The sequence below is a fragment of the Aythya ferina genome (genome assembly GCF_964211825.1).
Source record: "Aythya ferina genome assembly, chromosome: Z".
Lineage (NCBI taxonomy): Eukaryota > Metazoa > Chordata > Aves > Anseriformes > Anatidae > Aythya > Aythya ferina.
The window spans coordinates 24,634,924-24,655,055 of NC_140299.1; the positions used below are offsets into that span (position 1 = coordinate 24,634,924).

The 20,132-nt window shown below is 39.0% G+C and overlaps 1 protein-coding gene across 1 annotated transcript in view; it reads left to right on the forward strand.

The window, feature by feature from the left end:
- ARSB (arylsulfatase B) overlaps nucleotides 1–15,066 on the forward strand; it is a 64,724-nt gene extending 49,658 nt beyond the window's left edge. The window contains exons 7-8 of the mRNA XM_084503240.1: nucleotides 13,751–13,879; nucleotides 14,378–15,066. Coding sequence (XP_084359366.1) covers nucleotides 13,751–13,879; nucleotides 14,378–14,643 — 395 coding nt within the window. The 3' untranslated portion in view covers nucleotides 14,644–15,066. The remainder of the gene's footprint in view (nucleotides 1–13,750; nucleotides 13,880–14,377) is intronic.
- Nucleotides 15,067–20,132: the final 5,066 nt, after the last annotated feature.

Here is a 20,132-nt window from a genome sequence, read left to right on the forward strand (position 1 = left end):
CCCAGGTTGCCCAAAGCCCCATCCAGCCTGGCCTTGAGCACTTCCAGGGATGGGGCATCCACAGCTTCTCTGTGCCTCACCACCTTCATAGTGAATAATTTCTTCCTTATATCTAGTCTAAACTTACTCTGTTTTAGTTTTAAACCATTATTCCTTGTTCTATCACTACAGTGCCCGACAAGGAATCCCTCTCCAGCTCTCCTGTAGGCTCCCTTTAAGTACTGGAAGGCTATAATGATGTCTCCCCAGAGTCTTCTCTTATCTATGCTGAATGAACATTCCCAATTCTCTCAGTTTTTCTTCACAGGAGAGGTACTCCAGCCCCTTGATCATCTTCATGTCTCTTCTCCAGACTTGTTTTGTAGGTCCATGTCCTTCTTGTGCTGGTGAAAAACTGGGACAGCATAACATAGAGAAGAGGAGACTCGGGGGGATCTCACTGGTGTCTATAAGTACCTGAAGGGAGGTTGCAAAGAAAAAAGAGTGACAGTTTTTAGTGGTGTCCACTGCCACAACAAGAGGCAATGGACACACACTATAACACAGGAGGTTCCCTCATTTCTTCCCTCAGGAAGCACTTCTGTGTGGGTGACTGCGCACTGGGATAGGTTGCTCAGAGACACCATGGAGTCTCTCTCCTTGGACATACACAAAATCCGCTTGGATGAGGTCTAGGTTTCCCTGTTTCAGGAAGGAGGCTGGACCAGGTGACCTCCAGAGGTCCCTGCCAACCTCAGCTATTCAGTGATTCTGTGATCACTTTCATGATCACTTTCAAAGGGCTATAGACTTTTGAGTTATCATTTAGAAACACTGTAAAATATTTTATTTCTTTTATTTATTATAAACACAAAGGAAAAAATGTAGGCCTTGAAATGGGGGCCTATCTTGGCAAAAATGAATTTACTTCATCTGTGTGAGAAAGTGCTTTTTTTTTTTTTTTTTTTTTTTTTTTTTTAATATATATGTATATATATGTACTGCAGGGGGAGGTACAGATCCTTCATCAAATGTTATCACTTAAGACAGAATTCTGATATCCTTGTGCTGCTTTGCAGGGCAATGTAGATGAGCATAGCTTAGGAGACTTCTCTTGGGCTGTTGGGAAATATTTGTTTCAGACCTTGAGCATAACAAGGATTTTGCCTGAGGAATCCTTATCTACTTTTATCTAAGACTTTTCATGTGTCTGTAGCAATAGGGAAGAAATACTCTATCTTCCCCTCTGCTTTCTTTTGTAAATGCATGGGGAATATCTGTGTTTCTCTCCAAGATCACCTACTCCAACCTCTGACCTAACACCAACAAGTCCTCCACTAAACCATATCACTAAGACATCTAAATGTCTTTTAAAGACCTCCAGGGATGGTGACTCCACCACTTCCCTGGGCAGCCCATTCCAATGCCTCACAACCGTCTCGGTAAAGAAGTTTTTCCTAATATCCAACCTAAACCTCCCCGGTGCAACTTCAGCCCATTCCCCCTCATCCTGTCACCAGGCACGTGGGAGAACAGACCAACCCCCACCTCGCTACAGCCTCCTTTAATGTACCTGTAGAGTGCAATAAGATCGCCCCTGAGCCTCTTCTTCTCCAGGCTGAACAAAATCCATCTCCCTCAGCTGCTTCTTGTAGGACTTGTTCTCCAGACCCCTCACCAGCTTTGTAGCCCTTCTCTGGACTCGCTCGAGCACCTCCATGTCCTTCTTGTAGCAAGGGGCCCAAAACCGAACACAGTACTTGAGGTGCGGCCTCACCAGAGCTGAGTACAGGGGGACAATCACCTCCCTAGCCCTGCTGGCCACGCAGTTTCTTCTACAAGCCAGGATGCTGTTGGCCTTCTTGGCCACCTGAGCACACTGCTGGCTCATATTCAGACGACTGCCAACCATCACTCCCAGGTCCTTCTCTGCCAGGCAGCTTTCCAACCACTCATCTCCCAGCCTGTAGCTCAGCTTGGGGTTGTTGTGCCCCAAGTGCAGGACCCGGCACTTGGCCTTGTTGAACTTCATAGAGTTGGCCTCAGCCCATCGGTCCAGCCTATCCAGATCCTCCTGCAGAGCCTTCCTGCCCTCGAGCAGATCGACACACGCACCTAACTTGGTGTCATCTGCAAACTTACTGAGGGTGCACTTGATCCCCTCATGCGGCCCCAGTACCGAGCCCTGGGGAACGCCACTAGTGACCGGCCTCCAGCTGGATTTGACTCCATTTGCCACAACTCTTTAGGCTATCCAGCCAGTTTCTAACCCAATGAAGCATATGCCAGTCCAAGCCATGAGCAGCCAGTTTCTGGAGGAACATTTAAATGAAGCATTTACAAATACTATATACATATAAATAGAATATATATAAGGTATAAATGTGTTTATTAATTGTAAAAATATTATCTATGCCTTTTGTAATTTTACTTTTTTATTTCTCATTAAAATTTTCTTTGGAACTTTAGTCTTACTCTTTTCTTGCAAGTGAGTAGTTAGTTCATCTGACAGGTTTAAGATTTTAGTCCCTGTGAAAATTATATTACTACGTTAAGAGACAGTCAAGATTTTCAGGGAATTTGGAAGAGACTTGATTTAATATTCATCAACAGAAACGTAAAATGTACTCTTATTGCTCTCAGTGCCATAAATGTTGTGGTCAAGTATGTACATTAGATAAAAACTTGAATCACATTCAGTGTATCATTTCCTGAAATTTAGAAAGAGAAAAATCTCATGTTAATGTAAAGCTATATGGTCCCTAATCCAAAGGTATAAAACAGAGAAATTCAAATAGAATGGAAATCCAGTGTCAACTTATTTTTCTGACCCAGTCCATGGATTTGTACTACCTTTGTTATGTGTGCAGCTGGATAATGTGAAGAGTACAGCCTTCCAGTTCCTAAAATGACCTTCACTAGAAAAGATATATACCGGAAGATATTTATATGTTCTTATGTTTCTACATTAAGCCTTCTTGCCACCTTCTCTCTCTTCACTCCAGATCCAGCTACTTCCAGACAGGGAAATAATGAAGGAGATATGTATATTTTTTCAGTTATCATTCTGTGTTTTATGTTGTAAGGTAGAGTTGCTAATTCAGCTTTAGATTTATTTGAAGAATAATTTGTTTAAGCACCAAAGCAGTCTGCCTGCAAATCAAAACCACCCTGTGCTCACAGAATATTTTGCTGCTATGGATTCCAGAAAAACTCATAGATCACTGAATTAAAATTTAGGAGGTAGTAAAAGTTAAGAATCTGATCCACATGGTATGCACACTACATTTACATGTAGTTCAAAGCTTTATGCATAAATTTGGTATGAGCAAAATTGAAATTACCCAAACCCATCTGAATATCCCTTCACCACCTTAATCATGCTTATTTTCTCTCTTGTCAGTCAAAATGTTTGCATGTATTATATGACGTGAAACAGAAAATATGGAGAAAATCTCCATCTTGGAGTTTCATACAGTCTGTTGGTGAGAAATCTGTCTTGAAAGACTGATCACAGTTCAAAACCCATTTTTGACCTTGGTGTTGGGCTAGATTTTATGGAAGCAGGAGAAAATCTCTCATTCTGTCAGGTATATCCCTATGCAAATTCAACACTTAGATTTGAGGTTCACCTATTAAAATGTATGGAAATTATATATTTAATTGGTCTGATCCTTTTCTTTATTTCCAGTTTATTGAAAATTAAACAAGTTCATCACTGAATTGGCATATGTTTCTAATTGTTCTAGTGGACAAATAGTAATTTTTATAGCCCGCAGTTGGGTGGGGCTTTCTGTGTGACTTGAGAATTTTTTCCTGTAGGGAGGAAACTATTGGACAGTTGGAAAAATGTTGTCCAAAGAAAGTTCAGAAGATGTGGTTATGGGAAGCAATGCTGACCACAAAGAAAAGTTATAATGTGGCTTCCTGAGTTTTACTGCAGTGAAGTTATGGTTCATTTCTCAACTTTGTGTTTCCCTTTCTGGCTGCACACTCCTATAAAGAATCAATTGTTTTGGTGCCTGGTACCTGAAGACTGGCTTTTTTTTCTGTTCCGGTGCTGCAGGGAAGATGAAGTGAGTTGTTTAAATGAACAGTTTCTTGATCTTAATTTCTGACCTTAGTGACATGGATTTTGCAGCAGAGAAAATGGCTCAAGTTCAGTTTTCTCTGCTGATCCATCAACCTCAATTTTGGGAACATTCTTGGGGTTGTGTACTGTTACTGATCTTTTTTTCTTAAGCTTTTTCTTTTACTTCTAGCACTTGGTAACTTGTCTATTGGTGTTTCTGTTCTGTTTTGATTAGCATCACTTTAATGTTCCCTGGATAATTTTGAGTGTTTAAAAACTTATGTGTTGCCATAAATGATTGTTGTGAATACAAATATGTAAGCCTTTCTTACAAAGGTTTAATGGAAAACATACTGTCTCTCCTGAAACTTGTGGATCAAGAGGAATTCAGCTTCATCTGTTTGATCAAGAGAATCTGGTAGGGTGTAAGCCCCTCGTTTGTTACTACTAGTGCTTACCAATCTAAGTCAGAGCCCACTAGAAGCAATGGAAAAGTTTCTATTAGTTTCAGTGTGATTTTTTTCAAGTCCCAACAGACCTCCTGCTTTTCCACAGTTAAGCATTAGTGAGGGACAGTGAGCCTTCTAGACCTGCTAGTTTTGTGTGTGTGCAGGTGGTGAGATTAATAGGAGATGGAAGACTGTTTTCATGAAGGTAATTTTTATGTGGCATTCCTTAATATTTAGGATGGTCTGTGCTTTTTTACTTACTATTTCTGCAGTTGTAGCACAGAACCAGGCTAAGTTGATTCAAAGGACTCTGAAATGTCTATAGAAAAGTAATTGCTTGTGATTTTTGAATCAATCGGGAGGCAGTCTTCTCTGTTTAAAGGGCATCATGTAAGTAAATGTTTCAAATCTTTATAGAGAATTAAATTATTTACATTAGAAAAGAGGCTGTGAAGTGCAAAGCTTTTGATTTATTTTGATGGAAGCAGTAGGAGAATGGTACTAGTAATTTTTATGACAATATATAAAAGCTGTTGAATAAAATAGACATTTTTTGGATGATTAAAATAGTGTGTTGATTTTAAACATGTTAATGAACTAGAAAATATTCTAGAAAATATTGTCTTTGTGTGGGTTTCAGGTATAAGTGGTTTTTGGTTTGCCAGTCCCAGACTTCTGTCTGGGGATCTCCTCTGTGGTTTTTATAGGCTACTAATCAGATCACAAGAGGCAGAAAGATGCATCATCTTACTATGAAAATAATATTATTGTTTGTTGGTTTCAAATTCTAGTAGAAGTACCCTGTGTGGGTTTTTGCTTGTTTGTTTGTTTTCTCATTTTTTTCTGGTTCAACTATTAAGCAGAATTCTACTCTGTGACGTACAGATTGAACATCTAATTTATCCCCTTGAAATTTGTCATTGCAAGATGACACTACCTTTTGAAAGCCTGTCTTCTTGGCGTGACTGTCTTTGGTAACTTAGCAATTTGAATGGGCAACATTGTATTCTTTTGAATACAATATCTTTTTTAGACATAAGATTAAGTACCACCATTCCCCAAAGCTGAGGAAGGGCATTACTCTGAGCACTAGTTTCTGCAGTTCAGTAGTTTCTTGTCTTCTGGCTGTGTGATGAGACTGTTATGTCTGTGATCCTTGCTCTCAATGCGTAACTGATAGAAAATCCTATGATAGGTGCATCTGTCACAGTTGCAGGCCAGTATGTCTCTCCAGCTGGCATTAGAGAAATATTTATGATCCTTGTGGGTTCCTTCCAACTAGGGATGTTCTATGAGTCTAATTCTATGTCTGAAAGCCTGAGCAGTCCCACCCAACATGCGCGATCCTCCTGAGAGTATTTGCAAACACACAGGACACTTGCAGTGCTATCCTAGTAACAGTCATTGGTGACATGGTACCTACAAACAAAATGAAGTTTATTTTTATCCTGCAGGGGTAACAACTGCACAGAACCAAAAGCTCACAGAGCTGTTGTAGCCATTCTGATAGCAACAAGCTGAGATGCTATTAAAAGAAGGTTTTACAAAGTGATACAATAACATGGAAGTATTCCATGAAGCCTTTTTGGTGATTGAAAAAGAATGACATGTAATTGAATTTGAGGATGTAGACAAGATTATATTTGTTCAGAGAATGTAGTCTAGTCTAGTTGGAACATGGTTTTTACTGGCAAAAGCAGACAATGAATTTCTTAGGCAAATAATTTTATAACTCGTCCAGCATTTCAGCATGTGTGAGTTTTTCTTATTGTGGGTATGTGCTGTGTATTATTACCATTTAGCATTGCATGTGACATCTAGTCAGATGTTGAGAAGGTCAGGTTCACATATAGACTGTAGTCACATTGACTGTATTAATGACAGGCCAAACTATTTAATTATCTTGGTAAGTCTCCTGTCAGTTAAAACATTAAGGAGTCGATTATTTGATTGGCTCAGCATCACACAAGATGGAACAAACCTTCCTTTGCACACACAGGAGATAGAAACAGCCTGGTCCCTAGAGTTTTCTATAATATAATAACTTAATTAAGCAGAATATACAACTAGCAGAGAATTTTAATTCCTGAGGGACTGCAGGTTTCACCCAACTTTGTAGCTGGTTTCTAAACATTTTCAGTTGTGCTATATTGTTTTTGAGATGTGAAGGCCAGATCGGTTTTTCAGTTGCATAGAACGTTTTTCTTTGATCTCTTATCTTTTATAATAATTCCTTGCATTCAGTTTTCTTGTTGAGCAGTGCTGACATAATTCTGAAAAAGTGTCAGCTCAATCTGTCATGATTCTGAGGTTTCACTCTTGGACAGTTACAGGTGACTCACAAGTCATCATTTTAGACTTGAATTTAGGATTGTTATTTCACACTTTCTTCACTTTAGCTACATCTATGTCTCTATCATTGCCTATTTTAATGCCTACTCATCCAGTCTCACAAGGTCTTCTGTCATTCTTTTCAGTCAGCCTTAACTAACATATTAACATCCAGAGACTTTGTAATCTCAGTTTTCAGACCCCTTTCCAGATCATTTGGAATATGTGTAACAATATGGGTCCCAGCACAAATTCCTTCAGGAATCCAGTGATGCATTGAACATGAAAGGGAAATTTTTTTTCCTATTGGATGCCTTTTTATTCCTTTTAGGGTCTTTCCTCTTACCCATCACTGCTTACTTTATCTGTCTAGAGCCCTTTGGAAATCCAACTGGGACATATCAGTCAGATTTCCTTTGTCAAGAGCTGGCAGATTTCTTCAAATTGATTAGGGTCTGGACGGGATGGAGTTAACTTTCTCTGCAGCAGGCCATACAGTGCTGTGCTCTGCACCTGTAGCTAAAACAGCACTGGTATCACACCAGTGTTGTGTCTGCTGCTAAGCAGCACTGGCACAGCAACAAGGCTCCCTCCAAACTCCTCCACAGCCAGCAGGCTAGGCGTGGGCAAGAGGTGGGGAGGGGACACAGCCAGGACAGCTGACCTAAACCAACCAAAGGGATATTGCATACCATGTGGGTGTCACACTCAGCAATAAAAGCTGAGGAAGAGGATGGAGGGAGAGGGCTCTCATTATGAAGACTCCTGTCCTCCCAGACAGCTTCTCCATGTATTGAGGCCTTGCTTCCTGGGATGTGGCTGAACATCACTGATTAATGGGAAGTAAAGAGCAATTTTTTTTTTTTCATTTGCTCTGTGCTTCTGCATAGCCTTTGCTTGTTTGCTTTTCTCTCTTCCTTTTCTCTTTAATTAAACTGTCCTTTTGTTTAACTTATCCTTTTTTTCTTTCTATCATACTTTCTTCTCTCCCTCTTCTTCCTCTGAGAGGAAGTGAGTGGTTGTGCTGGAGTTTGGCAGCCCAGCAGGGTAAAACCACCACACCTCTTCTTGCAAGTCTTAGCCTCACCCCTGTCTGCCCTGTTCAGCATGGGCAAAAACACTCCTTTGCACTTCCTTTAAATAATTCATACAGCATGAGAAGTAAGCTTTTGTTCTATGTGGATCCTCTTATTTATTATTTAAGTTTTGGAATGCAGCAATCAAAGAAATGATAGAGGGAGTTGCATAGACAAAAAAAAAAAAAAAAAAAAAAAAAAAAAAAAACAACCAAACAACAACAACAACAACAAAAAAACACTGAAATTAGTATTGAGAACTAAAAAGATAATTTTTTAGTTACTAACAGAATACCTAGGGAATGGCATCCATTACAAACTGTGAAGTATCAAATCATTTAGACACCCAGGTGGTGTAATACACACACACACTTGTGTTACAGAAAATGAATGTTGGTGATATTTTATGATCATATTTTCCCTTTCACATGGCTGAATTTCATGTTTTATGATATTTTCAGAAACAGAAATTTGATATAGAGAACAATTTTGGTTTTAGTCCATTCTACTGATAAGATAGATAACTGTAGATAACAGCTGTAGTCTTTGCTTTACAGATGAAGTAATGAAAGTACGTGCTTCATTTGCTGCTGTTGTCCATAAAGAGTACTAATTATATATACTTGCTTATAAATTAAAGCTTCTGTTACTGTGCAGGATACTGGAAAATTGTAGAGACATATTCTGTACAATCTGGTACTCAGGCTGTTCAGATTACATCTTTGGGCAGGGCTCTGTTTCCCAAATAAATAAGAAACTAACATTCATTTGTTTTTGTCCAGTACCCTACATTTCTTCCCTGCACGTTAGTGTCATAGACCATAGCGTACAGAAATATAGCGTGCTTCAGGCAATATTGTTTTGGACCCTTAAAATTTTGGGGTTGGGATCTTGTAAATGGCATGTTGGGCAAAACTGTATGCTCTTTGATCTCCTACCCACCAAGAAAACTTCTCAACATGGATCATTTTCATCATCTTAATCATAGCCTGAATACAGAATACTCTATTTTTAGATTTACTGTCTAATTATATCTTTAGATTTTAGGTATCTACCAATTGCTTGAGTTGGTCTCATTGTTGGAGGAAGAAAGAAAAGCTATGGGAATGAGAAGAGTAATTAATCTATGCTTATTAGATATGTGCAAGTATCATACCTATCTTTGTAGATATAGAATATATTTTCCCATCTATATTCACTTTCTAAAATCTCAGCTGAAAATTTGTACTTTATCTTCTTACTTTCTATTATTGAAAGTCATAAAGAGAGCATAGGCTAAATTAATACAGTCTTAAATAAATTTATTTAATTGATTATTTTTTTTTGTTTTCCCACAAATTTATATATTAGACTAAATCAAAGAAGTGGAAGCTTTCTTGAAAGAAAAAAAAAAAAAGTGAAGTTAAGATTGTAACATCCCATGGAAAGGAATTCCCCTGTTGATTTGCAATTGTGATAAGAAAGTACATCCTACTGTATGTTTTGAATAAGTAGCCTCATAATTTATTTGGTGTGCCATATTACAAAAGACTAGCTTTCCTTTTTTGTCCTGTCATTGCCACCCAATCTCATGGATATGTGTTGTTCCTCTCTGGGGATGAAGATACTATTTAAGTAGTTTCTCACATAGCTGTTTCACAGCTTTCATCTGGCAAAGAGACATTTTTTTAGATGATAAACTGCCTTTGTGGATAGTGTGAGTTGGCCAGCTCAGTTCCTTTTAAAGTCTGACTTGAAACCAGTTTTCAGGCTGTTAGACTAAGGATGGGCTTGAAATATGACACAAACTCTGAAGTCACTTATCTAAAGACTGCATTTTTCAAAGTACTTATTTTTTCTATAGAGATATGAAAGCTATTGATTAACTTTTTTTGGTTACCTACAACTCCAAACAAAACACTAAAATAGTTAGATCAATTTGTCATAGCATTAAATATACGAAAATAAATATCTGAATGAAATTCCACTGCTTTCCTAAATAATAAAAGTTAGTATCACTTCCCAAAAGAGAAGTTAAATGTAGCAACTGATGAGGGTAACAAATTGGGCTTTGGGAAACAGAGGCTTAAGTCAGAAAATAAGAAAAATGATGGCAAAGGCTGTGGGATTTCTTTAAAGCAAAAGCAAAGCTGTAGTACTACAAAGCTGTCGATACATTGGTGAGCAAATGGCAGCAAATTAAAATATGTAGCCTCTTCACACAAGGAAAAGCATCAAAAGCATTTTAGATTTTTAAGTCTATAAAGAGAGTATGTGGGCATATGAAGGTAGACTTCATTAGATAGATCCATAAAAAACATCTGTCCTCTGTCTGCTGAATTAGTCCATGGGATTCTTGCCTGTCAATGATGCTGAAAAACAGAGGGGATAGGGGGGAGAGAGGCAGGGAGGGAGAGAACAGAAGCCAAAACCAGTCTAGAGCAGATGCGGAGGAAAGCTACTTAGATGCTTAGGAAGTGAACATTTTATCTTACACAGGAAATGAAAAGGAATGTGACTTCTTTATCTACTGAACTATGGCAGGAGAAGACTGCCCAGTAGTTTTGCATTTTAGCTGCAATAGCAGAAGCTGAAGAATGAAGACAGAGATAGAAATTTAACAGCTGGGTTGAAGAGAAGGAGCAATTAATGTATATGCAGATCAAGGTATGTTCTAGCTTAAGGCGACTCATAGAATCACAGAATGGTTTGAGTTGTAAGAGGGACCTTAAAGATCGTCTAACTCCAACCTCCTGCCATGGACAGGGGCACTTCCCACCAGACCAGGTTGCCCAAAGCCCCATCCAACCTGGCCTTGAGCACCTCCAGGGATGGGGCATCCACAGCTTCTCCGGGCAGCCTGTGCCAGTGCCTCACCACCCTCTGAGTGAAGAATTTCCTCCAAATGTCTAATCTAACTCTCCCCTCTTTTAGTTTAAAACCACTCCCCATTGTCCTATCATTATCTGCCTGAGTAAATCATATAATGGGAGAACACAACTCATATCAAGCAAACTTTTACAAGTATTGTAACTGGTGCTTATATAATATAATATAATAAACTGCCAGTCTGGTAAATATTCCATGTAAAGGTCATTCAAACAAGCACCAATCTGTTTTTCATGGTCTGAATAAAAGTTGACCGGAATTGCCCATGAAGCAAGGAACTTGGCTGAATAATAGGCTGCACATCTCTTTGGTGCAAGATGGGGTAAAATGGCTTAAAATGAGTGAGTTATCATGATTGACAGGGTTCTGCTTATAATAGCTCAACATGAGTGCCTTTATCTTTTCAATAAATTTTGCTCAGCGATAAAATTCTATCAAACAATTTCACCTACAAGTTCTGGTAAAAGCATTTCTTAGTTTAAAATTTGTTAGGTTTTGTTACCTATATTTTGCAAAGTATTTCTAAAATGCCATCTTTCATACTGGTTATTTGAAGTATTTTAAGTAATTTATAGTGTGTAGTGCAATGGCTTCACATACCATACCTCAGCAATCAGAAGCATTTTCTCCATGCTCATGCTTAAATTCAGACTTACATAATTCTTCCTTTAGACCTAATGCTGTAATTTTGTGACATAATGTTTAAAAAAATATAGTTGTACTTTTTCATCTGCTGGATGTCCTTCATTGTGCTCTTTAAGTAAGTAAATGGCAATGATGAGTATTCCCAGTAGCAAACAGTATGACAGAATAATACGTAGCATAATGATGTGGAAAAGTAAGCAATATTAATCTTCAAAACATTGTGTATCTGCTGCAGACATCACATGGCTATGTGTAGATTTATCTTCCAGAACAGATTCTTTGGGGTATTTCTATGATTTTCTCTCTCTTTCTCTCTCTCTCTCTTTTTTTTTTCTTTTTTTTTTTTAATAGTGGTTTTGTTTGTTTGTTTGTTTGTTTTCCCATCAGTACTTCATGATCTAAGCTGAGCTAATCCCTCCCGAGCCTGTGTATGCAAATTCTAAACAAGTAGTCCACTTCTATAGTCTTTATCTAGGAACACTACACAAGTCTGATGTAAAAAAAGGAACTTGGATATAGATACAAAGTGTTTGTTAAAGAAAAACTGATTCACAGTATAAAGTCCAGTAATCACAGAATCACAGAATTGTAGGGGTTGGAAGGGACTTTGAGAGATCATCAGGTCCACCCCCCCTGCTATAGCAGGTTCCTTAGAGCAGGCTGCCCAGGTAGGCATCCAGACGGGCTTTAAATATCTCCAGAGAAGGAGACTCCACAGCCTCCCTGGGCAGCCTGTTCCAGTGCTCCATCACCCTTACCGTGAAGAAGTTCTTTTGCATGTTGGTGCGGAACTTCCTGTGCTCTATCTTGTGGCCACTACCCCTTGCCCTGTCCCCACAAACCACTGAAAAGAGGTTGGCCAAATCCCTCTGTCTTCCACACCTCAGGTATTTATACACATCGATGAGATCCCCTCTCAGTCTTCTTTTCTCCAGGCTGAACAGACCCAGGTCTCTCAGCCTTTCTTCATAGGGAGGATGCTCCAGGCCCCGTATCATCTTTGTGGCCCTCCGCTGGACTCTTTGCAGGAGACCCCTGTCCTTTTTGTACTGGGGAGCCCATAACTGGACACAGTACTCAATAATCAAATAGAATTAAAATAGAAACCTAGAAGGACCCTCACAAAAAATAGAGAACTTTAGAAATAGAGAACCCAGCATTTCCCTTCCAAATTTTCTTCTATGTGATTTATATTTTCCCCACTGTGGAGTAATTTACTGTTTTTAGAAACCTCTGGTATTGCCTCTAATATTGGATCTCATGTGATCATTGCACATCTCAATGTGCAATGATTCTCAGTGATTCTCTTTTTTGTTTCAATGGCAAAAATATCAGCTGAGTCCTTCAAATTCCCTAAACTGATTGAAACTCATCTCTTGAAAGATGTTAGAAAATCAACATTGGTTTCTGTCCACTTACTGATGTCTTGCTTCTAGTCTGATTACAGAATTGCCCTTTGGTAGTCTTTTTGTAAGCAGGTACCAGCTGATAACAGTTAATGTAAAACTCTTAGATTTTATTTCATAAATATAACTTGGTTATGAAAGCTGATATGCAGGATTTTTGCAGGTTTGAATTCTCCTAGAACATCTGGCTCTCCTGGTTTCAGTAAAGAACTAATTGCTTTCTGTATTTGTTTGTTTGTTTGTTTGTTTGTTTGTTTTGTTTTTTTTTGTTTTTGTTTTTCTGAGCTTACTCATATAAAGATTTGTTTTGAGAGGGAATTGGTGCATAGCTAACATCTGAGAATTTGCTGCAGTGTCTGGATATGGAGACACATAATAGATGAATTTTTCTACAAAAACACTGTTGCTTTGCAACCTCTTGTTGTCATATGATAGATGTACCTCACTGGCCAGATTTGGATGTGTGTGAATGTAGCCAGCTCATTCCATAGAATCATCTCTCTTGTGTGTGAGTAAAAGCTGGGACCTAGCTCATTCTCTGCAGTGATCCAAGAGAACTAACAGCAATAGTTCTGATTCAGGAGATCTTTCAATACAATGAAGAAATTTAGCAATCACAATGAGTAATGCTCTTAATATAGGTATACTGGATACACACATGATATCTGTATATGAGATGAGTCCAGTTATTTGGACTGAGACGTCACTTTCTCCACTGGTCATCATGTCACTTTCTAGGATTCAGTTTAAGTTCTATTAAGTATATCCAGTGAATTGGAGCACAGATCTTTGTACATATATATAACAAATCCTCTATTCAATACAAAAAAATAAATGGATGATATTGCTTTGCTTTCTATCAGAATTCTAAAAATGACTTCATTCATATGTAATGCATCTAACTTATTTTACTGTTCCATTAAGGTCTTGGCATTGACAACAGGACATCTTTACCGCAGATCAATTCTTTTCTGTGGGATAATACACTTTTCAATATATCTATGCATGCAGCAATCCGTCATGGAAAATGGAAATTACTAACTGGATATCCAGGTAACAAAGTAACTCCCTTTTGTACAAGATGTCATATCTCCCCTACACTCTAAACACAGTTTCATTCTGTTTAACATATGATCATTTCTCCTATTTGTCCTGTTAGCTTTCAGGATTTAGATCACGTGCAAAAATCCAGAAGGGACACTTCTAAAATCCAGACAACATATTCTTTCATTTTGCAAATGACGCATTTGACATTTACAGTAGTGAAATTCACAGTAGTGAAAGAAAAAAGTCCATGAAATCACTTGATTTGAAATTAAGCCACATGCAAGTTTTAATCCCAATGGTGTGGCTTTTTTATATAAACGTAACTCTTGTACAGGTAGCCCTGGAGTAGACAGACTCTGATGCTGGACAGTTAAGCAATGCAGCAAGTCACTCGCCCGTGGCTTGTCAAGGGACCTAGTGAATTCCTCAGTTACAGAATAACTTTGCCTCTCCTCACTGCTCTGTATCTAAAAATTAACACTTGGTCTGTTCCTGTTTCTGTAGGCTGCGGTCATTGGTTCCCTCCACCATCTTTGTTCAATGAATCAAATATTCAGTCGTCTGATCCACCAACAAAGAGACTTTGGCTGTTTGATATTGTTCGTGATCCTGAAGAGAAAAATGAGTTGTCTGAAAAATATCCTCATGTGGTCAAAAAACTTCTCTCACGTCTTCAGTATTATTATAAACGTTCAGTGCCTGTATTCTACCCTGATGAGGATCCCAACTGTGATCCAGCAGCAACTGGGGTTTGGGGTCCTTGGGCATAATGCACAGCACTACACCCTGCAAAACACACCTGCAGCAGAGTTCATTTTATGTACTTCAAGGTCCTAGACACATTTGTCTTACGTTGTTGATTGCATTACTGATAATTGTGAGTTCATTTTTTGCTCTTTCCTTTAAGAGTATTTCTTACTCTTTAAGAATATTTCTTGCTATTAAAGTATGCTGGGGATCTTATTTCAGTCCTTCCCATTCTCTCCTTCCAATTATTGGATGTGAAACATTGATAAAATTATAAATCTGTTGTTTGAGTATTCTTTGTTAACAATACATGTTTAAAGCAGAAAGTAAAGCACTGCCTCCCTTCCTGAAAGAGATTACTTCTGTTAAAAAGCTGAAATGGATCAAGGCAGCAGGAACATCCAGAATTCTCTTGTGAAATAAACTGATTTTGAGTTTTATGTTTACCCAGTAGATAAATTTTGTTGGAAGCTGTTACATTACCCATAAAGAATAGAAAACAGTACAATAGTTGAAGTTATAATTTTTACCTTTAACATGAAACTCTGTCCAGAAAAGGCAATAGGGGAAAAAAAGTAGGGGAAAAAAAAGAAAAAAAAAAAAAAAAAGTAAAAGACAATCTCTAAGAATAGAGCAAAATCCCTAATCTGTGTTCACTGTTAATGTGTCAAACTGGGGTAGAGGGTGGTGGCCAACTAGAGTGCAGGGCAGCCAGGCAGGACGGTCTCGACAGGCTGAAGGAAGGGTTGAATAAAAAACTTAATGTAAGTTCAACGGAGGCAGAGAACTGCACTTGGGATGGAATAATTGAACACATGGACAGGCTTGGCTCTGGCTGGATAGAAAAGGAAAAGAACCTAGGTGTCCTGCTGGACAATAAATAGAGGGGGAGTTGCCACGTGGTCCCTTGGTGAAGATTAACCTCGTTTGTCCATATGGGCAAGACTGTAGCCGGCATGTGAGAAGTGTTTATTCCCCTTTATTCAGCACTGAAGCAAACATATTTTGGGCTTCCCTGTGCAAGAAAAAATCTGCCATACTGAAGGGACATGACTATGATCATGTGGAGGAGAGCAAATGAGGAGGGGTTAAAGAAATAGGATAGTTTAGCACAGAGAAGAAAAGAGGAAGGGGAGATGCAACTGCCTAATGTGATGGCATGGAGAAGATGAAGGATCTGGTGACTTGGCAGAGATTCACAAAGATGAGACGCACACAGGGGGTCTAACTCAATATGACAATAAAAATAATTGTACCATGAGGGTAGTCAAATATTTAAACTGTGAGGCTGTTGAAGCCTATCCTCAGAGATGTTCAGACCTGGGTTGGAGAAGACTGTGAGCTGTGTGGCCTTACTCTGAACTGCCTACCATTGTGGCGAGTACCCTTTCTTCACAGATTTTTTTCTTTATTATCTCAGAAGACACTGTTTTCATCTCTGAGCCATGGAGAAACCAGGCCAAGCAACATTTCTCAGTTACTCATCAAATTAATGCAAGACCAACCCACCAGCTCTCTTAGTGTCTCAAACCTCTGGAGTCTGTCCAAAGTTCTGGTATTGCTTCTCCATGTCCCTAGGCAAGTTCTGAGGCTGCAGAACTCTAACTATCATTCCCTCCAGAAAGTGGGGATCTAATAGCCTATTCTCAAGGTCCAGGACTATGTCCTGTAATTTGCACTGAAGTTTTGCATACATTTTTGCAATTTTCCCTCAGGAAACTTGTGCTAATTGTTAGCAAACAAATTCATGAAGAGAGAGACTTGTCAGAATTTGCGTATTTTTTAAATAAAAAGATAAACCATGGAAAAGACAAAATTTAAGAAAACTAAAAATGTATTTAATATTGTCTTTTCTGATACAGTTGATGCTCCATTACACTATTTTAGATCTATCTTGCCTTTTCCACTTTTTATGTGTTTCTGCAAGTAGAAGTGAAGCCAATGCTCTCCAAAAATCTGTTCAGCTGTTCATCTTCTTCCCAATGTCCCTTGTTTCATGTTTTATTTATTTCACACTGTGTCTACATCAGTAGAGATGTAAGACTGGAAAGCTGACTGTTCTCAGTCAATACCCACTTATAACATTATTTTAGTGGGTTAACCGTATCAATTACGTGATGTGGCTGCCACAATAAAAAGAGACTGGACTTGGGAGCAGAGGGAGAGCGGAATTTCTGCCCTATGTTCCTGTATGTCATTCAGTGTTCTGCACTGTTCCATTCCATTACATGAGGAAAGATGTGGGCTTATCCACAAGAATGGGAACTTTGGTCAATGATATACAGGTACTTTTTTTATGATGCTGATGTCAATTTTATGGAAAAGAAAGAAGCATCAGATAACTTGCAAAAGCTCAAGTAATTTGTGTGTTTGAGTCTCCCATCTATGTCAGCTCCTTGGCTAATGCCAGAAAAGGTTAAAGAACAACAACGTTCTTTGTTCTCAACAAAGGTAAGTATGTTTTCTCTGTGTCTTGCAATGTGTATTTTAATGTCTTGTTGATAGAAATTCATCTACCAAGAAGAGTCTCTGGCATATAACTGTCATCTTTAAGTATTAAAGTCACCCTATATTTCCAATTTTTCCTTACAAAGAGATGATATATTTTGGTGCCAAATGGTTCATTATTTTCTCAGCTACAAATAATTATTTATTTTAATTCCTACTTATTTTACATGGGTGGTCCTTCATAAAATATTTTAATTGAACTGGGTTAGGAAGAGAAAACAGCTGGCTGGCACATTCAGGTTGGCATCTGCATCGAGTTGTATATTGTTCAGTTGTTTCAAATTGAGAAGTACAGCATCCTTTATGTTTTGTGGTTACTTGAATAAGATTCAAAAATGCAAGCATTTTGAGCTCTATAAATAAAATTTTATTTCATTCCTTTCCAAGTAAAAATTCATTCTTAATGTAGCAAACATCTGAGGATTTTGAATTTGAAAGTGTCCATTTGTATATTGTAAAAATTATTTAAGCTTTGCAAAAGTAACCGTACTTAGGAAGAATGTCCGTGCTGGTTATTCATTCTGTGTTACTTGTTTACAAAAGGATCCACACAAACAAGGAAAGAATGACTTTATACATGAAACCTGGACCTGTTCTTGAGTCAAAGGCCCTATATTCAGCCTAAAAATAATTCATTCAGTTTTCCCAAAGTCAGTACATGTGCTGTGGATGAAACTGAGTTTAATCATCTTTATCATCTCTGAACAGACGAACCCAGTGCTTAACCCACCAGGGCCTGTGTGGATTTGAAGATCAGCTGACTAGCTATCCCTGTTGGCCTCCGGGAATATGTCTCCCATGTCACTCCCTGACCAAGTGGCTTAATAGTAGCAACTCTAGAAGGGATTTCCTGTGCTTTTCCATATTTTCTTTAAAAAATTAGTAAATGATCTTGAAGTTAGATGGAGAATCCTATTAGACCCGTGCCACCCTATTACAGACTTAACAAAGAGTCCTGATTAAAGGGATGACAGTGGCAGAACAACTGATAAAGGATACGTGATGGAGTCTTGCACACCAGGACATGTGGTCTGTGTGTGCAGTAGTGTCTTAAATCCTAGGACCTGGAAAACCTAAATGAGAAAATGAATCTCAAAACACAGCATGAAAACAGTCTAAATAATGAAAACTTGACAAAGAAAAATATATGATGTCATGCAATATGTGGTGATCCAAAATGTATCCATAGGCATCAGTTGTGCTTAGCCTAGGAATGTGAAATCATTTCCAGGATGTAGCAGATCTCAAGAGAGAATTCTTTTCCATTTGGCAACCCACAGTAGGCATCCCTCCAACTGGACTCTGAGGCTGTCTCTCTCTCTCAAAACACTAACCTTAGCTCTGACATGAGGGACAAGTTGGTTGAGCCTTAGCCCGACCTACTGACTGAAGGTCCATGAGAAAGAGCCCTTGAGATGCTTCTTTCTGAAGCCTACCCCTTTGACACCACTGTTGCAGACATGATCTCACTGGTCCCCTGGCTTTCTTGCTGCACTAAACAACACTAATCCTAACTCTAGAACTGGATATGAGCCTTAACCTAAGACCCAGGTTGTGGTTGAGATGCCAAAGATGCTAGAAATAATGCTTTTTAGATTCTACTCCTCCTTTGCCAGCACCATTCCACCCCAACATACCTGGACACCTCACTCCCAACCCTAACCCTTGGCTTTGTTGCTCTCCAGACTTGAAGACCTTAGCCCTAGCCAAAGGCTAAGCCTCACTCAAGACCCCAAGCTATGGCAAGAGGAAAATGCTTCTCAGGCAAGAACCCTGAGAAGGGGAGAATCCTTTAGTTGCCCTTGGCAGCACCCACCACAGCTGGACCCCTAGATCTTGTCACTCTTCTAATCCTAAGAATTGCCCAGGGCAACAACCACACAGTTGGATTTGTAGTGTCTTTAGGATACAGCTCAGTGCCTCATTAGGCTGTTACAGGGTCTACCAAAGGAAGGACCAATTCCATGGCTTATTCAGGATATCCATCTAGGAACAGCTAGAGACAAAGTTGGAGACGAGACCATAACACAGGGCCAGAGACAGGTAACCCTAAAAGAAGGCTCAGGCAGTCACAGGGCTGAGCTGAAATGAGGCTCCTGACCCCACAGGCAGAGGCTGAGAGGTTCCAGCTGAAGATGCTCAGCATCAAGCCTTTTGACAGACTCAGGGCTCTGACACTTGTAGCCCTAATCCTTACTATAGATGAGAAGAGCCTGAAGACCCTTTCTAGAGCCTAGACCAGCCCTTCCCAGTGTCAGCCCATTGCAGCCCCACCCTAAGTGCACCCCCAGGTTTTGTGTCTCTCTAGCTATAAATAGGCTGAGGTTTGTAATGGGAAAGTAGTGTTTTTGTTAAGGGAAGAAAAAAAAAACTAAGGTTTTTTGTTTGTTTATTTGGTCAGCAGGTTTCCAGCTGAGTGTTTTAACTCCTTCTACTTAGTATGTCAGCTGCAGACAAAGGGTGAACCTCATTCAATTTCAGATTTGGTTATTATGTGGGAAGATGCTGGTTAAATATACAGTGTAGAGAATATTCTGGCTCCAGTGTTCTCAGATTTATTCTGGTGCTGTACAATGTGTGTATGAGCTCATCTACACAGAGCAGAGCTGCTGCAAAGAAGAGTGAAAACATTTGTCACAAAGCAAGCAGAGTGAGTCAGTCACGCAACCATGGATATGCTGTGACGGCCCCTGTGATAATTGCATACCACAGTTAGCTGAGGCAAAGAGGATCATGCATTAAGTTCTTGTTGTGTTAGTGTTCCCTCCTGAGAGTGTTATTTTTCTGGGGTGGAGTGGAGAGAGATTGGAAAGGTCAGTGATATATCTGCTGCCAAGTTTCTAAAAAGTGACTATCAGCTGCCATCATCAAAGCAGCTACCGGATGTTGATCCCCTAATTCTGGCTAAACTCAATAGCAACACAGGCAGCTATATTTTTTTCTGCAGGACTATAGTTAGAAAAAGTATGGTCAGAATAACTAGATTTGGATCTAAGGAATGCAG